Source organism: Microcebus murinus, chromosome 10, assembly GCF_040939455.1.
Source record: "Microcebus murinus isolate Inina chromosome 10, M.murinus_Inina_mat1.0, whole genome shotgun sequence".
Lineage (NCBI taxonomy): Eukaryota > Metazoa > Chordata > Mammalia > Primates > Cheirogaleidae > Microcebus > Microcebus murinus.
In genome coordinates, this window is record NC_134113.1 from 14,136,532 (window position 1) to 14,160,648 (window position 24,117).

General features: G+C 45.9%; 1 protein-coding gene across 5 annotated transcripts in view; it reads left to right on the forward strand.

Annotated features, from left to right (window-relative positions):
- The window catches only part of SYN3 (synapsin III), a 440,909-nt gene that overhangs the window by 32,485 nt on the left and 384,307 nt on the right, over nucleotides 1-24,117 (forward strand). For all 5 annotated transcript variants that reach the window (XM_076007058.1, XM_012772789.3, XM_020287867.2 and 2 more), the window contains exon 2: nucleotides 9,556-10,007. In XM_076007058.1, coding sequence (XP_075863173.1) covers nucleotides 9,697-10,007 — 311 coding nt within the window. In that variant the 5' untranslated portion in view covers nucleotides 9,556-9,696. The remainder of the gene's footprint in view (nucleotides 1-9,555; nucleotides 10,008-24,117) is intronic.

Here is a 24,117-nt window from a genome sequence, read left to right on the forward strand (position 1 = left end):
TTAGTGATCCATTGTACAGAAAATGGTGACTATACTATATAGCAATGCATTGTATATTTCAAAATTGCTAAGAGTAGATGTTAAATGTTTTTACTACCAAAAAAGTATGTGAAGTGATGGATTTGTTAATCAGCTTGATTTAATCTGCAGTGTATACATATATCAAAACATCACATTGTATACCATAAATATATTAATACACAATTATTAGTCAATTAAAAGCAACTTTTTTTTTAAAAGTTCACCTTGTCAGAAAGGCCTTCCTTCTCTGCTCATCCTGTCTAAAGAAGCCCTGTCCCGTGTTAATCTCTTTGACAGCACTCTGTGTATTCCTCACTCGCATGGACCCCAAACCATAAATGTTTGTTCACTCCATTATCTGCCTCCCTTTGCCAGGTGTAAGCTCTACTGGGACCTATGGTGGGGAGAAGTTACTGGAGGAGCCTTTGACTAACATCGGAGTTGGTCAAAGATCATAAGAGATGATTCAGAAAGTGAGAGAATTCCTACCAGTGTGAGGTTGACCAGAGTTCCTAAAAAAGGAATTGTTAAATAAACTGTAAGGTCCCCTCAACTCTGACATTTTGTAACTTTTCCATCCAGTATTTTAAAAATGGAAGAGGCTCAGTGCTTGTAATGCCCCAGTAGCTTATGTTGGACTCAAACTCTCATAGATGATAATTGTAAACTTTGGAACCTATTCAAAGAAACTATTTGAGGTTGCTGGAGAGAAAAAGCAAGTAGATAGAAGGTAGAGGAGATTCAACCAGTGAAAGAGGGGAACCACACCTACTGGCTGAGATCCACGTTTATGTGGCTCATCCCTTGAAAGCACTCACTGGGCCACCTGTCAAGGAGCATCTGGAACTGAGCAGAAAGCTGCAGTTTTATTGCTTTGCCAAATCAGTGGGCAGAGTGCAAGCTAACAGAGTGACTGGAAAGTGAGGAAATCTAAAGAGATATGCCCAGCTCCATGCTCCTAGCAATATGAACTGGGGCCTCCATTGAAACTGTCTTGGAGTTCAACCCCTCCCTCAGCCCACACCTGCTGGTCCCTCCTGCCCATGACTGTTGGCCACGAGAGCACTCTCCAATAAACCTCCTGCTTGCAAGTCACCATGGGAGAGTCAGATTCCTGGGGAGCCTGACTTACAACAATCTAATTGATATTTATAGAACCCAACGACTGCAAAATACACATTCCTTTTAAGTACATAGGGGACAGTCATCATGATATACCATATTGAACCATAAAATTAATCTCAACGAATGCCAAAGGATTAAAACCTTATAGACTGTGTTCACTAATCACAAATGAACTATATTAACAATAACAAGGAAATGCCTAAAAGAGCATTGGATTTTGAAAGTTAAATAAGACATGGATCAAAAAATAAGAGAAATTGAGAATTATTTAAATTGAATGATAATGAGAATGCAACATGTCAAAATTTCTGGGAGGGAAGCACATTGCTTTTTTTTTTTTTTTTTGAGACAGGGTCTTGCTCTGTCTCTGGAGCTAGGGTGCAATGACACTATCATAGCTTAACCTCAACCTTCTGGGTTCAAACAGTCCTCCTGCCTCAGACTCCTGAGTAGCTGGGACTACAGTGCACACACCACTATGCCCAGCTAATTTTTCTATTTTTAATAGAGATGAGGTCTTACTTTTGTTCCAGCTGGTCTCAAACTCCTGGCCTCAAGCAATCCTCCTGCCTAGGCTTCCCTGAGTGCTGGGATTACAGACATGAGCCACCAGACCCTGTGTAAACTTAATGATCTTATGTTTCCATTTTAAGACTCTAGAAAACTGAAGAGCAAATTAAACTTAAACCAAAATAAGGAGAAGAAAGGGAGCAATAAAAAAACAGAAAAACATGAAACAGAAAACAATGGAGAACATTGAAAAGACTGCAAGTTGTTTCTTTAAAAGATTAATAAAATTTGTAAATTCTTAACATGGATCAATTAAAAAGAGAGAAAAAGCAAATTGCCAGTATCGGGCATATCAGGAGGAATCATGAAGATCCTACAGAAAATAAAAGAAATATTATGAACAACTTTATGGCAACCAAATTCACAACTCAGATGAAATGGACGAATTACTTGAAATAACGTACTGCCAAAACTGAGATAAAAAGAAACAGAAAAATATTAGTGTGAATAGCTTTGTAAAACATAGTAAGTTGAGAAAAACAAACAACACATGCATTCACCGTTAAATTGGAGCTAATAGATCAACACTTATGTGCACATGTGGAAGTAAAACGAAATAGAAATCCAGCAGGTGGGAGGGGATGGAAAGGATGGGGAAATTCACACCAAACGGGTACAATGCACACTATCTGGGTGATGGGCACAAGTATAACTTTGACTCAAATGACACAAAAGCAATTTATATGTAACCAAAACATTTGTACCCCTGTAATATTCTGAAATTAAAAATATAAATAAATAGAATTTAAGTCTGGGGGGAGGGGAAGAGCACTTCCAATCTCCCACTCCCCATCCAGTCTATTGTTTTCTATTAATATTTTACAAAAGAATCATCTTCCAGTCTACCATGTGGAGCCCGATTAGAACTGCTGTTGGTGGCAACAGTAAATTTCTTGTATGTAGGAAATAAATGAGTCATGGATTCTTAGGAGAAAGAGGTCAGAAAGGAGGAGGAGGAAGGAAAAAGAGAGGAAAGGAGGGAGGGAGGCAGGGGGAGAACAAACAAGCGACATTTCCGTAATAAAATCTGCCTTTGTAGGCGATGACCCTTTCCACAGGTGGTGTTGTTTAGGGCCTTTTCAATTCTGTGATTGTGTTGTGTGTTTGATTAAGGGTTTACACCTGGCCTCCAGCACCCTTAGGTCAAATTCCAGCTTTGCCGCTTACTGTCCATATGACCTTGAGCCACTTGCTTAGTTAGCCTCAGCTTCCTAACAGTAAAAAGGAGGCAAGAACAGTACCTACCTCACAGACGTGTGGAGAGTGTTAAACTATGCTTGTAAGGTGCCAGGCACCTTAGTAAGTTCTCCCTCACTGGTAGATCATTATTAATGTGGTTGTTTCTGAGATGCTAAGTATTTAGCCCTTTTCTGGATGAAAAATGTTATTAAACATTATTTCAGATATTCAGCAAAGTTTACGAGACCCCCACTGAGACACACACACACACACACACACACACACGAAATGAATGAAATGAATACCAGACTACATTCCCTCCATTCTTCTTCTGCTGTTGATTTATGATTGTGGGGGGTATATTGTTCCATTTTCATTGCCTCATTTTTTATTATTTAAACTAACATTCATCCAGTTCCAGAGGCACTGTGATCCAATATATTAGAATCATCTGTAAAGCTTTTTAAAAATACCAATATCCAGGCTCCACCCAGATAAATTGAATCAGGATTTCCGCGGATGGGTCATGCACATCAGTATATTTTTAAAGGTTGCCCATGGTGGTTCTAAAAGGCAGCTAGAGTTAAGAACTGAGGAGGAGGCAAATAGCAAAACTTTAGAAAGAACACCTGGGTCCAAATCTCACGTCTTCCATTCATTGGCAATTCTAGTCCTCTGAGCTGGCTTCCACTTGCATAAAATGGGAATGAGTTGTACCTACTTCTAGATTCATGGGTTTCAAATAAGATCATTAGTACAAAAGGCATGCTCTGCGATTTGTTCTGGAAAGCCTGTTTTGAGCTGGATGGGAAGAAGCTGGCAACTTTTAAACTTACAGATGAAGCATGACCATGTCCTATCCGGGACACTGGTCCTAGCATCTGGAGGGAAAAATAGATAAGGAAAAAGCATGCAGCCACCCAGTGGGTGGTTGTGTAGGATCAATTCTGGAAATCTGCAGAGAGAAAGATGCCAGCGTCAGCTTATATTCCCACCTCTCATTCAAATACAAGATGTCATTACCACACTCTTCACTTTCTTCTTTGTATATATGAGGTAATGTGATTAAGAAGAGAGAGCAGAGACATATCCTAAAAGAAATATAAAGCATAACTTCTCACATTGTCTTCAATATTTAAATATTCTGTCCACCTTATCAAAAACCCCAAATTAGTAGAATTCAAGAGCTAAGTCTCATTAGTTTTGATTCAACCCTTCTCCTGACTGCAAATTATTTAATCTATGAATCAGAGTTGAAGGATTAGTCTGACAATACGAAATACAGAAAACAGGAATTTAACTGACATTAATTACCATGAATTTCTTCTGGTCTCTTTCCCACTAATCTAGGTATACTACCTGAATCGTTCATGGGAAACATACATCTATGTCAATTATCTTAATAAATAGCATCAAGGCTCATGAAAGAAAATAACATATGCATTTTGTTCAGCTGAGCTTGGTAGCTTGGAGCAAATGTAGAAGTCGTGAAGTCATCATGTGTCTGCTCTGTTAGTAAATGCAATATTGTGATCTTTATTGCTATTGTAATTGAGTTGAGTGTTCACGATAAATATCTTTTCTTGTGGCAGAAGTCTGCCCTTCATTTTTAGCGTTACACTGAACCTTCTCCCAGGAGACACTATTTATGAGTTATTTTGGTCAAGCAAACCCCATCTGGAAGATTCTAGAATCTATTATGCTAACAGAAATGAAACCTCTGTACGTATTAGACTAATTGAGAAACTAACTTATTTTAAAAAGCTAGATCAAGGCAGAATTGGTTGAGTAAATCATTGTACATCCATAAAAGGGAATACTACAGCAGACGATGCAGGTCTATTCATAGTGACATGAGAAGATGTTCAAGATGTTTTTTTATATGTAAAAGTAAGTTGCAGAACTAAAGATTTTCTATGCTTATATACACATAGAAAATTTCTGGAAGGATATATAAGAAATTGTTAATGATTGTTTGTGGGGAGTGGAGTGAGGGGGTACTTTCCACTTTATAGTCTTCTGTGCTGTTGAAATTGTTTGCCATAAGCACACATTATTTTTATAATATTTTTAATAAAAGAAAAAAGATTAAATTAATTATTAAAAACTTTCCCACAAAGAAAACCCAACCCAAACCCAGATGGCATCACTGTTGAATTCTTCCAATAACATAAGAAAAAAAAATACCAATATTACACAAACTCTTTCAGAAAATAGAAAAAGAGGGAACATTTCCCAGCTATTTTGTGAGGTCAACTTTATCCTGATACCAAAACCTGGCAAAGACATTGCAAAAAAACCCAAAAATACACTATAGACCAGCATTTTGGGTCCTGAACACAGACACAAAAAGCTTTAGTAAAATGTTATCAAGATTGAATCCACCAATGTATAAAAAGGGTAATTCACTATGATCAAGTGGTGTTTATCCCAGGATTGCAAGTTTGGTTTAACATTTGAAAATCAATCAATGTAATTCACCACATTATGAAGCAAATACATGATTTCGAAAAGCCTATAATCCTCTCAATAGATTTAGAAAATTACTTGACAAATTCAACACCCATTCATGATAAAAACTCTCAGCCAACTAAGAATACATGGGAACTACCTCAATCTTTTTTTTTTTAAAGCCAGTCAAATTTAGCAGTGGAGGGTTGAATACCAGGAACTACCTCAATCTGATAAAATAAATTTATAAAAATCCTATGGTTAACATCTTATTAATGGTGAAACTGGGATGATCTTATTAATGGTGAAATTGGTAAAGTGTCTATTTTCATCATTTCTATTCAGTACTGGAGATCTTAGGGTAATAAGAGAAGTGAAATTGGTAAAAGGCATTAAGATTGGAAAGAAAGAAGTAAAGATCTCTTAATTTGTAGGTAACATGATTGTTTAAGTATTACAGAAAGTATTAAAGAATCTATAAACAACTAGTAGAAATAATATTTGAACTTACCATGTCAATATATTGTCACTATAATGACAGTAATATTATACTAGCAACAAACAAATGGAAAATTAAATTTAGAAAATAGTGTCATTTAAAAGCCATTCAAAAAATTAAACAAAAGAAATTACTAGGAATAAATTTATCAAAATGTATGGAAGATCTCTATGTCCAAAATGTCAAAACATCTGAGAGAAACTAAAGAAAATTTAATAAATAGAGGGTTCTACCATGTTCACCAAGTAGAAAACTCAATGTTATTAAGATGTCAATTCTTAGTGTTGCCAATCTATGTAACACTAAACAATATCCCCAAAGAATTTTTCATACAAGTTGATTTTAAAATGCATATTAATATAGGACCTAGGATACCTAAAACAATCTTGAGAAGGAAAATGTAAATTGGAGGACTCACCTTACCTGATTTTAAAACTTTCTATAAAGCCACGGTAATCAAGACAGCATAAGAAAAGACAGATAGATCAATGGAACATAATAAGGAGTCCAGAAATAGACCCACATACACAGCCCATTGGTGCCAACAAAGCTACCAAAGCAATTCAATGGGAGAAAAAATTTTCCTAAATGGTGCTGACAAACTGGATAAATGAATGGGGAAAAATGGGGAATGTCACACCCTAGTGTATTAACAAATACACTACTCAGAAATCAAATTTGGATGGATTATAGACCTAAACAGAAAAAGCTAGACCCATAAAGCCTCTGAAGGAAACTATAAGACAATATGATTGTGATCTTGGGGTTGGCAAAGAGTTTTAAGAGCAGATACAAAAACACTAACCATAAGTGAAAAGTTTGATAAGTTGGACTTTTTAAAAATGAAAAGTTTCTGATTATCAAAATATCTGTACATATGTATAATAAATTTATATATATATAATTATGTATACATGTTGTATGTATATATATATGAAAGAATATGTAAAATATTCCTAATATAAAAAATATGGAAGTATGGTCTCATCCTATGGCATAATTTTTTTTCTTATTGGGATGCTTTTATCTCAAGTAAAATTTATTTTTTTTTATCTCAGCTTTACTTTTTAAAGAGCCATTCTGCCAAACTCTGCTCATGAAAGAAATGAAGCAGCAAGCCACAGACTGGTAGAAAATGTTCACAAATATACAGGTTTTACAAAGGACTTGTATCCAGAATGTATAGAGAACTCATACAAATCAAAAATAAAAAGATAACTTTTTATAAATAGGCCAAAGACTGGAACACTTTATAAAGGAGAATATTTTAATGACCAATAAACCCAGAAAACTTGCCTCACCTCATTAAGTATCAGAGAAAATAAATTTAAAACACAATTTACACCCATTAGAATGGCTAAAATGAAAAAAGACTGACAACCAAAGGTTGATGTGGAGCAGCTAGAACTCTCAAATGGAGTGTGCAAAATGAACAGCCACTATGGGAAACTTTTTGAAAGTTTATTAAGTTAAATAAATACTTACCATATGAACCAATAAATTAACCCCTAGGTATTTTCCTAAAGAAAAGATCTATCTATAAATGAATCCATCTATCTATCCATTTATCATCTATCTACCTATCTCCACAAAAATACTTAAATAAAAAAATCCATATAGCAATTCTATCATAATACCCCCAAACTGGAAACATTTGAAATGTCTATCGATGGGAGGATGGAGTGGCTTATCCATGCAGTGGAATGCTGCACAGTGATCAAAAAAATAGAATGACTATTAGTACATATTACATAAATCAGTCTCAAAACCATTACATTGAGGGAAAGAAGTCATTAGCAAAAGAGCAATAAATATATGGTTACGTTTATATGATGTTGAAGAAGAGGTAGAATTCATAAATGTGGACACACATCAGAAAAGTGTTTGTCTATGAGGGGATGACCAGAAAGGGTGCAAGGGAACTTTATAAGGTGATAGAAATATAACAAATCGTATACCAGTGTATACATTTATCAAAACTCAAAGAATTGTATGCTTAAGCACTGTGCATTTTACTCTTAAGTAAATTTTACTTGAATAAAAATATTTTAAAAATCTTAACAAAAATATGAAGTCTAATCCCAAGGTTTAAATCAGGTGTCCTCAAACTATGGCCCTGCAGGCCACACGTGGGCCGCTTAGCACATTTATCTGGCCCTCTGGGTATTTTTGCCACCACCGCTGCCTGTCCTGCTTAGCAGCCGACTTGTCCCCGGCCCACAGTGCGCACTCTCCAACGGTCTGAGGGACAGTGAACTGGCCCCCTGTTTTAAAAGTCTGGGGACCCTTCATATAAATAGTCATTGTTTTCAATGAGATATTTTGATCTCAAATGAACAGGTTGGGTTTTTTCCATTTAACTTATTTTGTTTAGAAAAATAATAAATATGTGTATTAGTCTGCTCAGGCCACCGTAACAAAATACTGTAGACAGCATGGCTTAAACAACAGAAATTCATTTTCTCACAGCTCTGGGGGCTGGAAGTCCAGGCTCAGGGTGCCAGCGTGGTCCTGGTGGGGGCGCTCTTCCTGGCTTGCAGATGGCCCCTTCCTGCTGAGTCCTCACTAGGCAGAGGGTGGGGGGAGGGATCTTTCTGGTCTCTCTTCTTTTTTTTTTTTTTTTTTTTTTTTTGAGACAGAGTCTCACTTTGTTGCCCAGGCTAGAGTGAGTGCCATGGCGTCAGTCTAGCTCACAGCATCCTCAAACTCCTGACTCAAGCAATCCTCCTGCCTCAGCCTCCCAAGTAGCTGGGACTACAGGCATGCGCCACCATGCCCGGCTAATTTTTTGTATATATATTAGTTGGCCAATTAATTTCTTTCTATTTATAGTAGAGACGGGGTCTCGCTCTTGCTCAGGCTGGTTTTGAACTCCTGACCTCGAGCAATCCGCCCGCCTCGGCCTCCCAGAGAGCTAGGATTACAGGCGTGAGCCACCGCGCCCGGCCTACTTGGTCTCTCTTCTTATAAGGGTTCCACTCCCATCATGAGGGCCCCACCCTCATGACTTCATCTAACCCTAAAGTCCTCATCTTCAAATACCATCACTTTCGGGCTTAGGTCTTCAATATATGGATTTGATAGGGGTGTACATTTCTGTCCACAGTAATGTGCATTCTAGAAAGTTTGAAAATACAAATAAGGGGAAAGAAAAAGAAAAAATATGGCATGTACTTGTATTACAAAACTACAGTCATGGTTAACATTTTGATTTATCTTCAAAGTGTTGTTATTTCAACTTTTACGTAGTTGTAGTCATTCTGAACCTATAATTTTGTATCGTGATCTTTTTTATTTAATAGTGCAACATGAAATTTTTTCTGTTACTGAAAACTGTCCTTCAGAATGCTTTTTTAGTAGCCACAAAAGGCTCCTTGAGTGACTGTGCTCTAGTTTATTTATACGTTATCCTGTGGTTAAAGGTTGAGATCCTCCCCGCTATTTTGCTAGTGCAAATAATCCTGTGATAAACATATTTGGACATGAGGCTTTTTCTGTAACTTGGATTATTTCCTTGGGATAGAATTCCAGAAAATGGAAATTTGGGGTTAAAAGGGTATGTGTGCTCTTAATACATGTTGGCAAATTCCTTTCCAAAAGGATGTCCCAATTTACTTCGCCACCAGCGGCGGGGCAGGAAGGTGCTGTGCCTGTTGCTGTCACAGGGGAGGAGGTCGTGTCCGCTAACGTGTCGCTTGGCTTGTTTCCAGGAGGACAGCCAAGGCAGCTGGAGCCGACTGCTGGCCGTGCAGAATTCCCCGGGCTCTTCTGGCCCCAAGTCCTACCACTGCCTCCACCTTGGGCTCACCAAGCCACACCTGAGTAGGAACAAGCCATCTCCACCTACAGCCATGAATTTCCTCCGGCGGCGTCTCTCCGACAGCAGCTTCGTGACCAACCTGCCCAATGGCTACATGTCGGACCTGCAGCGCCCAGATAGCTCCACCAGCTCCCCGGCCTCCCCAGCCATGGAGAGGAGGCACCCCCAGCCCCTGGCCGCCTCCTTCTCCTCTCCAGGATCCAGCCTGTTTAGTTCCCTCTCCAGTGCCATGAAGCAGACCCCGCAGGCCCCCGCGGGGCTGATGGAGCCTCTGGGCCCCTCCGCACCTGTTGTCCAAAGACCCAGGATCCTGTTGGTGATCGACGATGCACACACAGACTGGTAAGCAGGAGTCCACAAGCACCGCCACCTTCTGGGGCAACAGAGGAGATGGGGCTTATCTCACCTCTGCATCCATAGGAGGGAGGAGCTATGAGACACTCAGGTGGTGTCAAACACTGGCCAGAGAGAAGGACACTGACAAGTACTGAGTGGCTACTGCATGCCAGTCCCTGTAGCACCTGCTCTGCACCACGTTCTCTTCCAAGGGCTTTGCATTTACAAGTCCACAGTCCCTCACTTGCAAATCAAAAATCTGGAACATTTTGGAAATGAGAAATGTTTTGTAATCTTTTGGGCGTAAGGGGGAAACTAACCCTTTCCCCCAAAAGTTCGCTGAAAGATCAACTCACAGTTAAGGCAGATTAATATGAGAAAGGGGTTTATTTACCATGTCCATGGGGAGGATCACAGAGTGATTACCCAGTATCCCGATGGGATCCAGACATTTTTATACTCTTCTTTTAGAGGGGAGGGAAGATAAGGATGAGGAATATAGATAATTCTGTTTAGGGGCAATAAATGGCTGCTAGGGAGGATGAATGCATGGGGGAGACAGATTGACTTGTAAATTAACCTGAGAGACAGTTATTATGTTTAAAATGATTTGGGCCAGGTCTGGTTGCATTCTTGATCTTCTTTCCCGGAATATAGTGAGATAACAGGGAAGGGAAGGGAAGTCAGTTGTTCTTTTGATGAGTCCGTCAAGGGCCTGTTGATCGCTAAGGGCTTTTCATTCAAAACACTCTTTATACCAAGGACTCGTATTTTGGGGTGAATTTCCTTAGCTCTTTCAACAGCAATGCCTGATCCAAAGGAAAGTTAGGATCTAATAGTCTGAGTTATACCACTCAGTGTGCTTGTTCATATGATTTGCTGAAACCATCATGATGTGTTTGGTAGGGGGTGTGGCTCTTGGACCACTGGAAGTGTTATATAAAATGCGCTATCTATACCATGTTACCTTTCCAAAAAAACGAGAAAGGTCTTAAATCTGAAATACATCTGGCAAGATTTGCCAGATTTGCCTTTTTGAGCCTCAGCCACCTTCCCTCCATAAAGTGAGGCTGTTATAAGGGTAAAAGAAACCCATACATGCCTCCAGGCCTTATCTCAAAGCCTTGGGACCACAGTCCCTGAGTTTGCCTCCCAGCTCTTCCACGTGCTGGCAGTCTGGCTCCACAGCCTGTCCTCTGAACACCAATGGTGAGCAGAAAGGACCTACTTTCCAGCCACTTCTCGGGCAGTGCCCCCTAGATGGTGAGCTGTTGGGGACAAAGACCTGATGCTTGTGTCAAGATCATTGCAGCAGTCATTCACCAGGGGGTCACTGAGACCTGTTCAGTGCAGGGCACAGTTTAAATGCTCAGGTATAGAAGTGAACAGGTCCCTGCATTCATGCAGTTGCAGAATAGGTCTCTACCCCAACTTTTCGGTACTGAGAGGTGATAATATTGTCAGGGCAGCTGGAGACAGAATTTGCAGTGCAGGGAGTTAGCTCAAATGTGGAGACAGGGAAGCACCGCATTGGGGCAGAGGAGCACATGGATGGGAAGCAGAGCAGTCCGACAGTGGGCGGCCTTTGGGGGACGCAAGACAAGGTTGCACATGCCTGTCTCCAAAGGTGGCCACTTATAGGCACCTAGTAACTATGTATTAAGTGAATAAATGAATGCATCCAGCTCACTAAGCGTGCCAGGTACTCCATTATTCCAACATGCATGTAAGCACTCACATCCTTTTCTTGAGAAGTTAACTGGGGTTGGGAATGATTAAGCCTGTACTTATAGTTTATCGTGAGTATCGTTCAATGTATAGTCACCATTAACGTATGTTCATCAGAGTCAGACGTCAGTCTTCACTTTCCTGCCCAGGAATCGCCTCTTAACCAGAGTGGCCACATGAATCACCTCTGCTCTGATTCAATCTCAGTTGTCTTTGGTGTCCCTTCTTGCTCGGAGGGGCTTACCATGAAGCCTGTTTATCTCCCCTTACGTGTTTATGTGAAGCTCCACATTTAGCTTCTGGGCTCAGGGGTGGATGCCTGCCAAGGTGTTGCTCTAGGCCCTCCACCCCGAGTGCCACTGCCTGTCTGCCCGGCAGACAGAATGGCCATGCGGCCCTTAAAGTCTTCTGTCTCTATTCGGCCTAATGTTTGACCTTGATTTTGAGTGTTACCCTTGCTGGCTATGTTGTCCCTGGCTCAGGTATTTTTCAGGAAAGTTGCTTCTGTAGGGAGGTTGCACTTAATAAATGGCAGTAGGGGGCAGTGGTTATGACATCAGAGCTAGGCTTCAAATCATCCCATCCCCACCCTGAAAAAGTATGTGACCTTTGCAAGTTACTGCACCTAAATGAGAATAATAATAGCACCCACCTCATCGAGTTAGCATATGTAAGTAGGGGTAACGTCTGAGTTAGTGTACAAGTGCAGAGCATGTGCCTGGTGGGTGGTATGTGCTACTGAAGCGTGTACTGCTATTGCATACCACCGTGGCCCTTCCTGTGTGACATTAATCGTCTGGACAGCAGGCACCGCTAGGTATTCCTGTTTAATATCTTCATGCCACATATCGGGAAGCCTGGATTAGGATTTATCCTACCGTGCTGCTTGTTTGTTCCATTGGTATGTTGGTCATTTTTCCCTGTAGCTCCTGGGTGATAAAGTTGGGTCTTATTAATCTCTGTCCCCCAGTGCCCCTGTGGTGTGCAGGAGAGTAGGGGCACAATTAATGAGGCTGAAATGCAATGAATGGCCTCAGTGAAGCAACGTTTAAATTTTGAGTTTGGTGTTCAGTCTTTCTGATCCCCAGGGAGGACACTGTGAGTTTCAGGCTGTGCACACTGGTGGGGACACAGCTTTGGCCAGAGGAGTGCCTCCTAATGTATTTCAACCGCATGCCCTGTGCCCACACTCTAGTTAGGATTTGAGGGCAACGATCTTTGGTTGTGGTGGTGTTCTTGCCCTTCTGTGGGTAAAAGAGGGGACATGTGGGAAACTGAGACTCGTTGGCTCACCCGGAAGGCAGCCCTGCATCCATCAAATGTTGGTGATAGAGACTTCCCGCCACCCACACGTCCGCTTCTCATACCCAACTTCAACCCAGATTCTCACAGACTGCCTAGCCTGTCTGTTCTCAGTATGTTCCCAAATTCCACTAAATTGATCCCGGCTGCCTTAGGATCTCAATCCTGTCCTGAAGCATCGCTGAACGATGCCTGTCTCCCGTCACCAGGAGCGGCCAGCAGGTGGCGCGCCAGCCCTGTGGTCCCTGGGCGGCTTTGGCAGAACCTGGGGCTGCCTCGGGGTCAGCCCCTGCCCCAGCCCCAGCCCCTCCTTCATCGTGCCAACTGTCTCCAGAGGGGAAGAGGGCAGCTCTCACAGTCCCCTGCTTCCCCCTTTGAGATGATAATGAGGGAGGAGAGGATCCACAGTCTGGACTGAGAGTGAACCCACCCCCACCGACAGACAGGGACAATGGGGCTCCCTTTTCTACGCATCTCTGTCTTCCCATTCCTGGTTGGTCCAGGGCCTTCCTGCAGAATCAGGTTTCCCTGCGGGCAGGCGAGGGGGTTGCAGGATAACACTCTTCCCCTCCTGGTGGGTCCAGCTTGCAGACTCTGAACCAGCCTGGGCCCCCCATGGACAATCTGATACCTAGTTAGTGACCTAGGGGGATGGACCTCTCATCTCTTGCAGAGAAATAGAGGGTCCCCAAGCCATCTTTGCTTGGGGGCTCATGGCCAAGCATTCTATGGAGGATACCACCTTCTGCTGGGGTTGCCCGGGTTGGTGGGGCTGGCCCCGGTGAGGGTGTTTGAGAGCTTTGGGCCAGCCCCCCCACCCCCAAAGGCCTGGCACAGGACTAGGTCCACACTAAAGTTGATGCTGTCCTCCCGGATGGGGGAGGTCCATCAGTTCTGAGAACACAAGGGAAAGGAGAAATAAAATTAATGGATTCTAGCTCAGTTTTCTTCTGCCCTCCTGCCTCTCCACTGGTTCTCTTGCCTAGAATTTTCCAGCAGCTTCACTGTTCTCAGGCCTCCTGTCTTGACCTCACCTCCTTCCATGTCACCACCAAAGTGTCATCTTTCTGAAACACAAATCCGACCCATGTCACTTTGCTCCTCCCTCCCCCCCATGCATCTCCTTTCATAATTCTGTGTTACATCATTGCTCTCAAAGTCAAAGTCAAGGATGTCTACCCTCCCTCTAGCTCTGTCTCTAGCTCTGCTTCCTACTTTGCTGTTTTTTTCTGCAGGAATAGCAAACAGCTTATAGTTCTCAAAGATGCCCTTTTACCTTAGCATATTCTGTTCCCTGCTACATGGTATATACCCTTCCCTGTCTTGCTCATCTGGCCAATTTCTGTTCATCCTTAAAAGCCTGTTCAGGTGTCCCCTCTTCTGTGAAGCCTTCCCTGATACACCCCGCCCTGCCAACAGTGCTAATAACGACCTCACTTTTACTGTGTTTCCCCGAAAATAAGACAGGGTCTTATATTTATTTTTCCTCAAGAAGACACCCTAGGGCTTATTTTCAGGGGATGTGTTATTTCTTTTTTTAAGTACGGTACAACAATCTACATTTATTCAAGTATAGTTAAGTCATCTTCTTCTGGAACATCATCATAACTCTCCAAACCCCGAATTCCATCCTGAATTTCTTGCGACTCTGTTTCCTTTAGAACCATTGGCCCCAATCTCTCATGTCGAACAATAGAGCTCTCATGGGGCAGATGTGAAGGGCTGCTCATCTTCTTTACCGCTCGCCCCGCAAAATGCGTGGGTTGTATAGATACGCTACGTAGCCATGCCCAGCACTAGGTCTTATTTTCAGGGTAGGGCTTCTGTTGCACAAATGCTTAGAAATCCTGCTAGGGCTTATTTTATGGGCAGGTCTCATTTTCAGGGAAACATGGTATTAGTATAACCTAAAACACCCTTCCTGGCTCCATGGGGCGCGTCCCACACTGTATTGTAATTGTCTCTTCTGCAAGAACAAGGCCTGTCGCATTCTTCTCTGTGTCCCCGGCGCTCCACACACAGTAAGTGTTCAGTTAGCTTGTGACATCCCCACCCAGTCCAATCAGGATAACAGGATGGGCCTAATGGGGTCTGAAACTCACCTTACCTTAGGGGCCAGCAATGTAAAACACACAGTTCAGGATTTTCTGTTTTTATTCACCTATGTATAAAATCTTGGCTCTTTACATTCCAGGATGCTAGTTACTGTAAGGCTGATGTTTGAAATTATTTTTTAAAAAAGGAACAAGCTTGCCTGTGAATGTACCAGAACCCCAGGTTTGATTTTCAAAATCAAAACATTTAATGTGACCAGGTGTGGTTGGCGTACCTCCCTGCTCTCAGTTTCCCCTGCAAGGTCTCTGGATCCCGGGAAGGAGGGGGGTGGGGCAGGGGCGGGTGGAGCAGCCAGGCCTTTGTCCCAGCTGCTCCCCCAGTGGCCTCTGGAGCAGTGGCCTCTGTGCTCCTACTCCACTTAGCCTTGTTCCCAGAATGTCTGCTACTCCGTTTCAACAACGATCTATTGTTACTTTCCCTTTTATTCCCCACCCTTCCCTATGGTTTCTTCCTCCTATTGTTGGGGAAGAAAGGAAAGGGTATCCTTGGTTTGAAACACTCCCCAGCTACCAACTTTTCTGCCCAGAGGATCTCAGACTGCGGTCCCAGATAGTAACGTTATCCGTGAACAGGCATCTTGTGAGTTTCTGGATTCTCCCAGAGTTCTTACGCGGTATGATAATCGTCTGTGTCCCCTCCATGGCCACCCGTCCACCAGTCCTCAGCGCCGCCTTTGTTGCCCCGTGTCTAAAACAGGGTACCTGATAGGCTCGGAGGACATGGCTGTGGACCGAACGAGGGATTTGGGAGGTGGCGTGTCATTGGTAATGACAAGGCAGAGAGTGTGAGAGGAAGCCCAGGAATGACCTTGGCAGCATTCTTAGATCCTCTTTTTCCCTCTCACCCCATACTCAATCCAACAGAATGTCACATTGGCCACGGCGGAGGCATTTACATCACAGAAATCGGTAAATGCCGTGAATCGGGGCTTTTTTTGTTTCCATCCAGAGAGCCGGTGGTTAAGCATTTGCCAACTCACCGCTGCTCCTGGGTGTTTCCTGATTCACCTGTCAGGGGGCCGTTTTTAAGGCCACAAGGCAGAGAACAGAGACACGGTGCACCTGCTCACAGAAACGACACGGAAGGGTGGCGGGGCTGGGGCTTGAACCGGGCTCACTTCTTAAAAGGTGTTTCTGGTGGCGCCACCCTCCTGCTGCCGGGTGTCCGTGCTTGGCACCGGCTAGGGGCTGGAGAGTGTCGGTTGAACCTATGGATGAACAAGCGAGTGAGGGAAATGCGGGCTGTGAGGAGGAGGTCATGTCTTCATCGTCGTCATACGGCAGATACTTGAGCAGTTGACAGGACCAGGCATTGTGCTAAACAGCTTCCATAGATTCTCGAACTCAGCCCTCGGAACAACCGCACAGGGCACCAGGGCTGTCTCAGTTTATCAGTAAGGAGACCCGAGGCTCTGCGCCCCAAATCTAAACAGATGCCAGGGGCCTCCGGATCCGGCTCGGGCCGTCCAAGGGACCATCCCGGTCCCTGTGGTCCTCTTGCTGTCTCCGCCCCCCCCACTCCCACCTGAAGCCCAGCCTACTCTGTGCTGGGGGGGGAGGGCGTCAGCCTCGGAGCAGGGGAGCCTCACGCCCCACACACGCCCAGCGCCTGGGAGCAGCGTGAGCCGCCGGGTGGCAGCACTGCATGTTACAGCACGGCCAAGCACAGGATCCTGTGACCTCACCCTCAGAGGAAGGCGCCCCACCTCCAGCCAGGCCGCCCCGCCCTGCCGGAGCCCAGCCAGGGTTAAGGGTCCCCAGGGAAAATGGGGTTCCCGTAGCCATCTGGAAACTCAGGCTTGCAAATTGGACCTTTTATAGAAACTGTCCTTGGATCCGTGTAGAATATTCTGCTCTTTCTAAAGCACCAAGGGATCTGAGGCCAGGTCTTTTCTGTTCTTTTCCCTGTGTTTTGATACTAAAGATGTGATTTCCTAACACATGTCAGGCACGTGTCCCAGAGAGTTAAAAGGGGAGAGCAGGTAATGTGCCGCTCACCGTCTCTGTGGTTTTAGCCAAGCTGCCATACCGTCTGAGACTCAGTTTGCTCATCTGTCAAGTGGGATCATAATGCCACCACCTTCCCTATACCATGGGCCTTGCAGGGCTGTGAGCCTGTGGGAATGCCTAGTTTCTGTCCTCTGTGGGTGTCTTTCAGTGTGGCGCTTTGTTCACCTGTGACTCAGGCGTGTCCCACCCACATGCTCTTCCCAAGGGCAGAGTTTATGCCTCCTTTGTGCAACCGCCAATCCTCAGAGCCTAGCACAGTGCCTGGCATGTGGCAACATAGGATCCATGGATGATTCGATTAATGTATGAATAGATGCTCTTGCCAAAGGCTGTTATTAAGGGAAAGTACAGAATTGAGGATGCCCTGGGGGAGAGTCTCCGAAAACAGTTTCCTTGGAATTCAGGAACAGTGCCTGAATCTGCCATGTTATTCCAGAGATTCCCCCTCCTCCTTCCTGCCCAGAGGATAGCTCAGAGGCTCCCGTCTTTCCCTGTTTTGACTGAGGGCGTGAGGACTGCAGGCATCTTGGCACATCCCTCTGAGGACTTGCCCTGGGCCTGGTCGGGCCCACGGTGATCAGGACATTCTGCTTCTGTCTGTGCCACCTGGAGGAAGGATGGGCGTGGGTGTGACCTCCGAGCTGGCATCACCAGGTAATACTTATATAGACAATGAATGCGTATAAGTATATCTCATGCAATATTTGGGATAGACTTATACTATAAAATTATTGATCGTTCATTGGAAATTCAGATTTAACTGGCTGCCCTGTATTTTTATGTGGCCTCCCCACTTATGAGAGGACACAGTGACAAGAGACTCTTGTGGCCCTGCTCACACAGGGACAGCGGGAGGCTGGCCTTTGAGCTTCCTCACTCTCTGGCCAGGGAGCCAAACCAGGCCCCCCAACTGACCCCATTCTCAGAGGGCAGCTTTCGCTGCTGTGACGAGGACAGTCCGTCACCAGCAGGGAGGGAGCAAAGCCGAGGGGACCGTCTAGGGCCAGACCGCCTGGGTACTGTGGGCCCTGGTCCCCGTTCTGCCTCTCAGTTGTGTGACCCTGGGCAAGGCCAACCTCCGAACGTCACATCCCTCAGCAGTAAGGCAGGATGGTGGACTCTCTCTCTCGAAGGGTAATTGTAAAGATGAGAGAAAACAGCACGGGTGGAGCTGGTGCATGGCTTAGCCTGTTGTAATAGGCCCCGAAATGGTAACTGTTATTAACAATTAATTGCAATGACTAATTGCTTGTGAATATAATCGTTCTGGGAGCCAGGGGGAAGGAAGCCACTTGGCCTGCTTCTCAGGGCAGCTGGATGTGCTCGAGGGCCGTCTTCCAGAAGCCCTGGAGGAGGGTGTCTAGATCCTGGCAGGCCGGCAGTCCCTCCGCGGGGAGGAGGAGGCACAGACTCCAAGTCAGTCCCCTCCTCCCAGAGTTGGTGGAGAGGCTTAGAGCAGAGACACACAGCTCTCTGTTGAAGACACTTGGCTGTGGGAAGCAAAGTCCTTATGCCTCTCCCCGCCGCCTCCCCGATCCCGAAGCCTCTCCTTGAACGAGGGCAGGCCCTGCCTGCTTGTGTGGGGAAGGAAAGGGGGTTCTGGGATGGCTGGAGGCGTGGGGGTGGACATGGGCAGGGCCTAATGAAAGGGGTTGTCCCCTCTCTGCTTGCTCCTTCATTCTGTGACTCAGACACCCCACCCAGCACCACCTGGGGTGGCTCTGGACTTGTGGACTCACCCCACTCCCTCCGGGCACCCACCCTGCACCCTGTGCCCCCCCCCTCCCCTGGCGTCCCTGGCCCTGGAGTCTGGGGGCGGGAGGGGCCCTGGGCATTCTCCAGCAGCCTGCCCTGTCGCCTGGCGACGGCTCCGTTTTCCCAGGCCCGGCCCCTTTTATATCAGGGGGACAATGTGCGCGCACAGTGAGGGCCTTGTGTGGCACCCAAGCCCCGAGCCCTTTGACTGGAGGAATTTTTCAAGTGCTGACCTCTCTCCGTGAGGTCCTACGCCGTCCAATCCGACGGCCTGGTGTCCCTGCCGCTTCCTACCGGGCTCTCTCGGGGAGGGGGGGGACAGTGAGAGCTGTCACCCCCACCCTCGGAGAGTCTTGGGGGAGAGCTTCGCCCTCGGAACTGAGGCTAGAAAATCTGGGGGAAATGTCTTTGAGCCGAAGGGAGTGTGGGGAGAAATCTGATGGATGCTGTTTCTTCCTAAAGTTCTTTCTTCTTGGCTGCTTTCTAAAGAACTCTGCCGATGCTGTGGGATTGGGGGGCGGGGCGCGGGGGGGCGCTTTCCTCTCTGGCCTCTGTTTCCTCATGTGAAACAAGGATGGACTAAGATCATAGCCCTCCCCCCCCCCCCCACGAGACTGTTTCCATCAGAATGACATTCAGGCACCTTCTGTAAGGGACAGAGTTCTGTGTCTGAAAAAGAAATAGACTTTGGCTGACTTAGGCAAAGTAGGGATTTATTGGAAATAGGTGGGGAAGCTTCCAGAAGTGAAGAAAAATAGGAAGCTCAAGACCCCAGGCCCCTCCAGCCGGAGGATCGAGGCGGCGGGAACAGTGTCTTGTTAAATCGGCTCCTGTTGGCTTTCATCCGTGTTCCTCTCTGTTCAAAAATCAAATTCCTAGGGAAGAGCAAGCGTGGCTTATTCCACCCCTTGCTCTGCGGATGCTGTTGGACAGTCCCACCAGGACTGCACAAAAGAGAGAGGCCGGTTCCATCCATGCAAATGCAAATTGAGGGGCTGTTACCAGAGCAAGGCAGAATGGAGACAGGACAGGCCAAACTGAGATGTTTCCCTTGAACAACTGCATCCGAGTATCTAGAGTGGAGCTGAGGAGACTGTTTTAGCATGATGTAGAGCCAAGTTTAAAAACCCCCAAGCTAGAGGACTTGCTTCCCGTAGCTTCCAATTGGTAGAACTGGAACCCCTGGGGGAAAACAGAGGGAGACATATTTCAGTTCAACGTCCAGAAAATGTGTCTCACTGGCAAAGTCATCCAAAGACCAAGTGGGCTGCCTGGTGAGGGAGTGAGCTCTTCGTCACTTGCAAATGTTCAAACACAGCTGGGCTACTCATTCGGGAGAAATAATGGGGCTCAGACCACAAAGGGGTCAGACCCCAAGCCCTTAAAGGAGACTTGGACCCACAGTCTCTCATTTTCCCCTCTCTGGCGTTTGCTCTAGGCACCTCTCATGCCCTTACCTTGCTTTCCTCTGAGGAGTTTAATGGTTTCACTGTGAGTCTCACCTCCAACTCCAGTGTGGCTTTCTGGCCCGGGCCCTCCGAGTGACCTTCTTTCGAAGGAGTCCCCGAGATGCATGGATCCTTCTTGAGCAATAGCTATTCCCGGGCTGGAATCTACACACTCCACCCCGCCTGACTGGGCAGACGCCAACTGCATTACAGAACGTCTCTTCTCCCCGGGGCCTGTGGAAGCATGCCTGGGACGTGGATCCTTGGCAGGACAGAGGCCGTCTGTGATGGTAGGAGAAGGGCCGGTGCTTCGTGTCCATTTTTCCTGACCACCTACCCAGGTTTGCAGCAGGGCTAGGGCTGTGGGTTTCCTGAAGATTTGCACTGAGCTGATTGTCATCTCCAGAATGGGCTTAGCTAAGTTGGGGGTTGCCTGTGCAGCTGCTTGTAGGAGACAACGCAGTCAGTGAGTGAAGGGGCAGGTGGTAGGAAAAAACATAGGCATCGAGAGCTATCTCCTGCTATAAGGAAAATAGCAGCACAAGCTCCATGACAAATGGTAGCTGCCACTTGGTTTCAGCTGCAGAGAGGTGACAGGGAGCAATGGGAACTGCACTGGGCATGAGAATGGAGGCCCCTTCTGAGGCAGCAGCTGCAGGCCACTCAGCTGGTTTTCATACACAGGAAAAAGGGCCCGGTGTTGCTGACTTGCTGATTTTCAAAGGAAGCCAGAAATTGGCATTTTTATTTGAATTTTCTACTTAAAAGTATATACTTTAAGCTGAACAAAACAAGACTGCAGACTCTACGAGGTCTACCAATTGGCAACTTCTGATAAAGAAGACAGGAGTCAGGGTAAATATTTGGTCTAGTTTCTCTTCTGGAATTTTCTCCCAGCTGGACTGTAAACTCGAAGATGGCAGGATGTTTGGTACAATTCCAAGGGCCTAGCACAGTGCTGAGTATGTAGTATTTTCTGATAGATGGATGGGTGGATGGATGGATGGATAAGATGAATGGGTGAGGTGAGAGGGATAGATGGATGAGATGATGAATGAATGGGTGAGATGGATGGGTGAGATGGATGGATGGATAAGATGGATGGAGGGATGAAATGGATGGATGGATGGTTGAGATGGATGGGTGAGATGGATGGATGGGTGAGATGGATGGATGGATGAATGAGATGAATGGATGGATGGGTGAGATGGATGGATGGATGGGTGAGATGGATGGATGGATGGGTGAGATGGATGGATGGATGGGTGAGATGGATGGATGGATGGGTGAGATGATGGATGGGTGAGATGGATGGATGAGTGAGATGGATGGATGGGTGAGATGGATGGAGGGAGGAGATGGATGGATGGGTGAGATGGATGTATGGATAGATGAGATGCATGGATGGATAGATGGATAAACGGATAAGATGGATGGATGGATGAGATGGATGGGTGAGATAGATGAATAGATGAATGGATGGGTGAAATGGATGGATGGATGAGATGGACGGGTGAGATGGATAGATGGATGTATGGATAGATGAGATGCATGGATGGATAGATGGATAAACGGATGAGATGGATGGATAGATGAGATAGATGGATGGGTAATAAGATGGATGCATATATGGATGGAGAGATGAATTGGTCGACAGACAAATGGATAATAAATGCTCTTGGTCTTCCTTTTGTGCCCTGCTCTTTCACTTTGACAGGCCCTACATCCCTTTTCTCAACAGAGCACATAGTATCCTCAAGGTCCCCTTGTCATCCTACTTATGCCATCAAAACCCCTTTTCTGAAATGATCATGTATTAATCACTTGTCCCTTGGTCTGAATTCCCTTTCAGTGTATTATCTTTTCTGTGGGCATTTCCCCAGGTTGGGCCCTTAGTAGATGCACAATAAATGTGTGCTGAGGGCAGGATTTAGCCTTCTTAGCATTAACCTTTTTTGAGGTATGAAGGTTGTAGGCTTCCAGACATCTGTAGAAATGAGGGTGACATGGTGTTGTGTCTTCAGAGAGGAAAGAGATGATAGGAGTAGGAGATGACATTCTGGCCTATCTTCAGTCACAGAGAGTGGGTGGTTGATGACTTTGTTTACCCTAAAGGCCTGTGCTGGGGAGGAAGGGGAGCTCCCAGGGAGCAGACGGGGCAGGCCTTCATCATGCTGGACACTAAGCAGGGTTTCACTGAGAGCGAGGCAGATATTGCCATCTTCCTCCTCTTGGGGAGAGAAAATGACCTGTCACTTCCCCAGGGACATACCCAACTGAGCTCAGCCCTCCACATACCATGTTGAAGGACAGGATGGAAAGAGAGGAACATTAGTCAAACACCTGCCATGTGTCAGGGGTATCATTCATGGGGTCCTTACGGCAGACATAGCAATGTCCTTACTTTTACAGATGAGGAAACTGAGGCTAGGAAGGTTGATGTTTGTCTGAGGCAGTGCTAGGAAGTAAGTAGCCAGACAGGACCCCGGTCTGTCTCTAAGGCTAGCAGTGCCTGCCTCTTGTCCTACCTGGGGAGGTGAAGCTCCACCGTTGCAGTCCACCGGTGAGCAGCACGCATGCACTTTCTTGGCAGTTTCCCAGAGACCTTAAATTCTGCGTCCCCATTTAATCCTCTTGAAAGCTCTATAGTAGAGCTTCTTATCCCCATTCTGCCGAAGAGGAAGCAGAGGCTGGTCCAGAGTCATGCAGCAGGTGCCAGAGCTGCCCACTGAAACCGAGATCTTCTGCTCTGTGCCTGTCACTTATTTTTCCTGCACAATAAGGGACATGCAGAAAATCCATGTGTCCCCCGGGTGCTCGCAGTGCCTGCTCAACTCCTCTGGCCTTGCCTGTGTTCTCCCCACAGACACATGCGTCCAGATTCCGCCACACTCATCTTTGCAGCCTGAGGCCCTGGCAAAGAACAGATGCCAAACCCTGGACAGACTGATGGATGAACCCTCCGGCTAGGCTGGCTGCCCCTTCCATGGGCTCAGTGGGATCTCTGTGCTAGTGTTCTGTGTGGTCACTGTCCGTCTTTGTGTCTGTCCCTCCTGTTAGGTAGTAAGCCCTCTGAGACCAAGAACTATGTTGTCTTCATGCTTGTTTCCTTGGAGCCTGCAGGCTCTAACACATAGTAGGTCTTCGATCTGTGTATGTTACCCGTCTCTCAAAGAGGCCTTCCCTGACCAACCGAAGTCTGATCTACCCTGCACCCCCCAGCTTATCCTCAGTCACGTTCGTCTGTGCATTTTATTCATAGGACTCATTCTTTTTATCCGGTCTGTTTTTTGTCTTTTCCATGAGCCTGTAAGCTCCACAAGGACAGGCGCTGTATCTGCCACCGTACCTGCTATTTCTGCCCCTGTGCCTACCTAGCTCGGTGCCTGGTCACATGTGGCTCCATAAGTAGTGATTGGATGAGGACGTGCATAAGTAATGTGAACTGAGACCAGACCCTGCCCACAAAATTCCCTTTCCCTAATTGTTGTCAGAGGTCAGCAGGATGGGGGGACATTTGTCACCTCCTGTGGCTCAGGACACTGGTGTGTCTCAGTTCCTCACCCCCACAGATCCCTGCACAGGTGGGAGTCACTGGTGGGGGCAGGGGTAGAAAGCCCTGTTTGCATACAGGTGGATCCTGTTTGTGCTAATTCTCCTCTTTCTCCTGCCCTGGAGAACTGAGGACCGTTCCCCATAAATCTTCTCACATGCACCCGCCTCCCCAGACCAGGGATTTCCCGCCCCAGGCAGCACTGG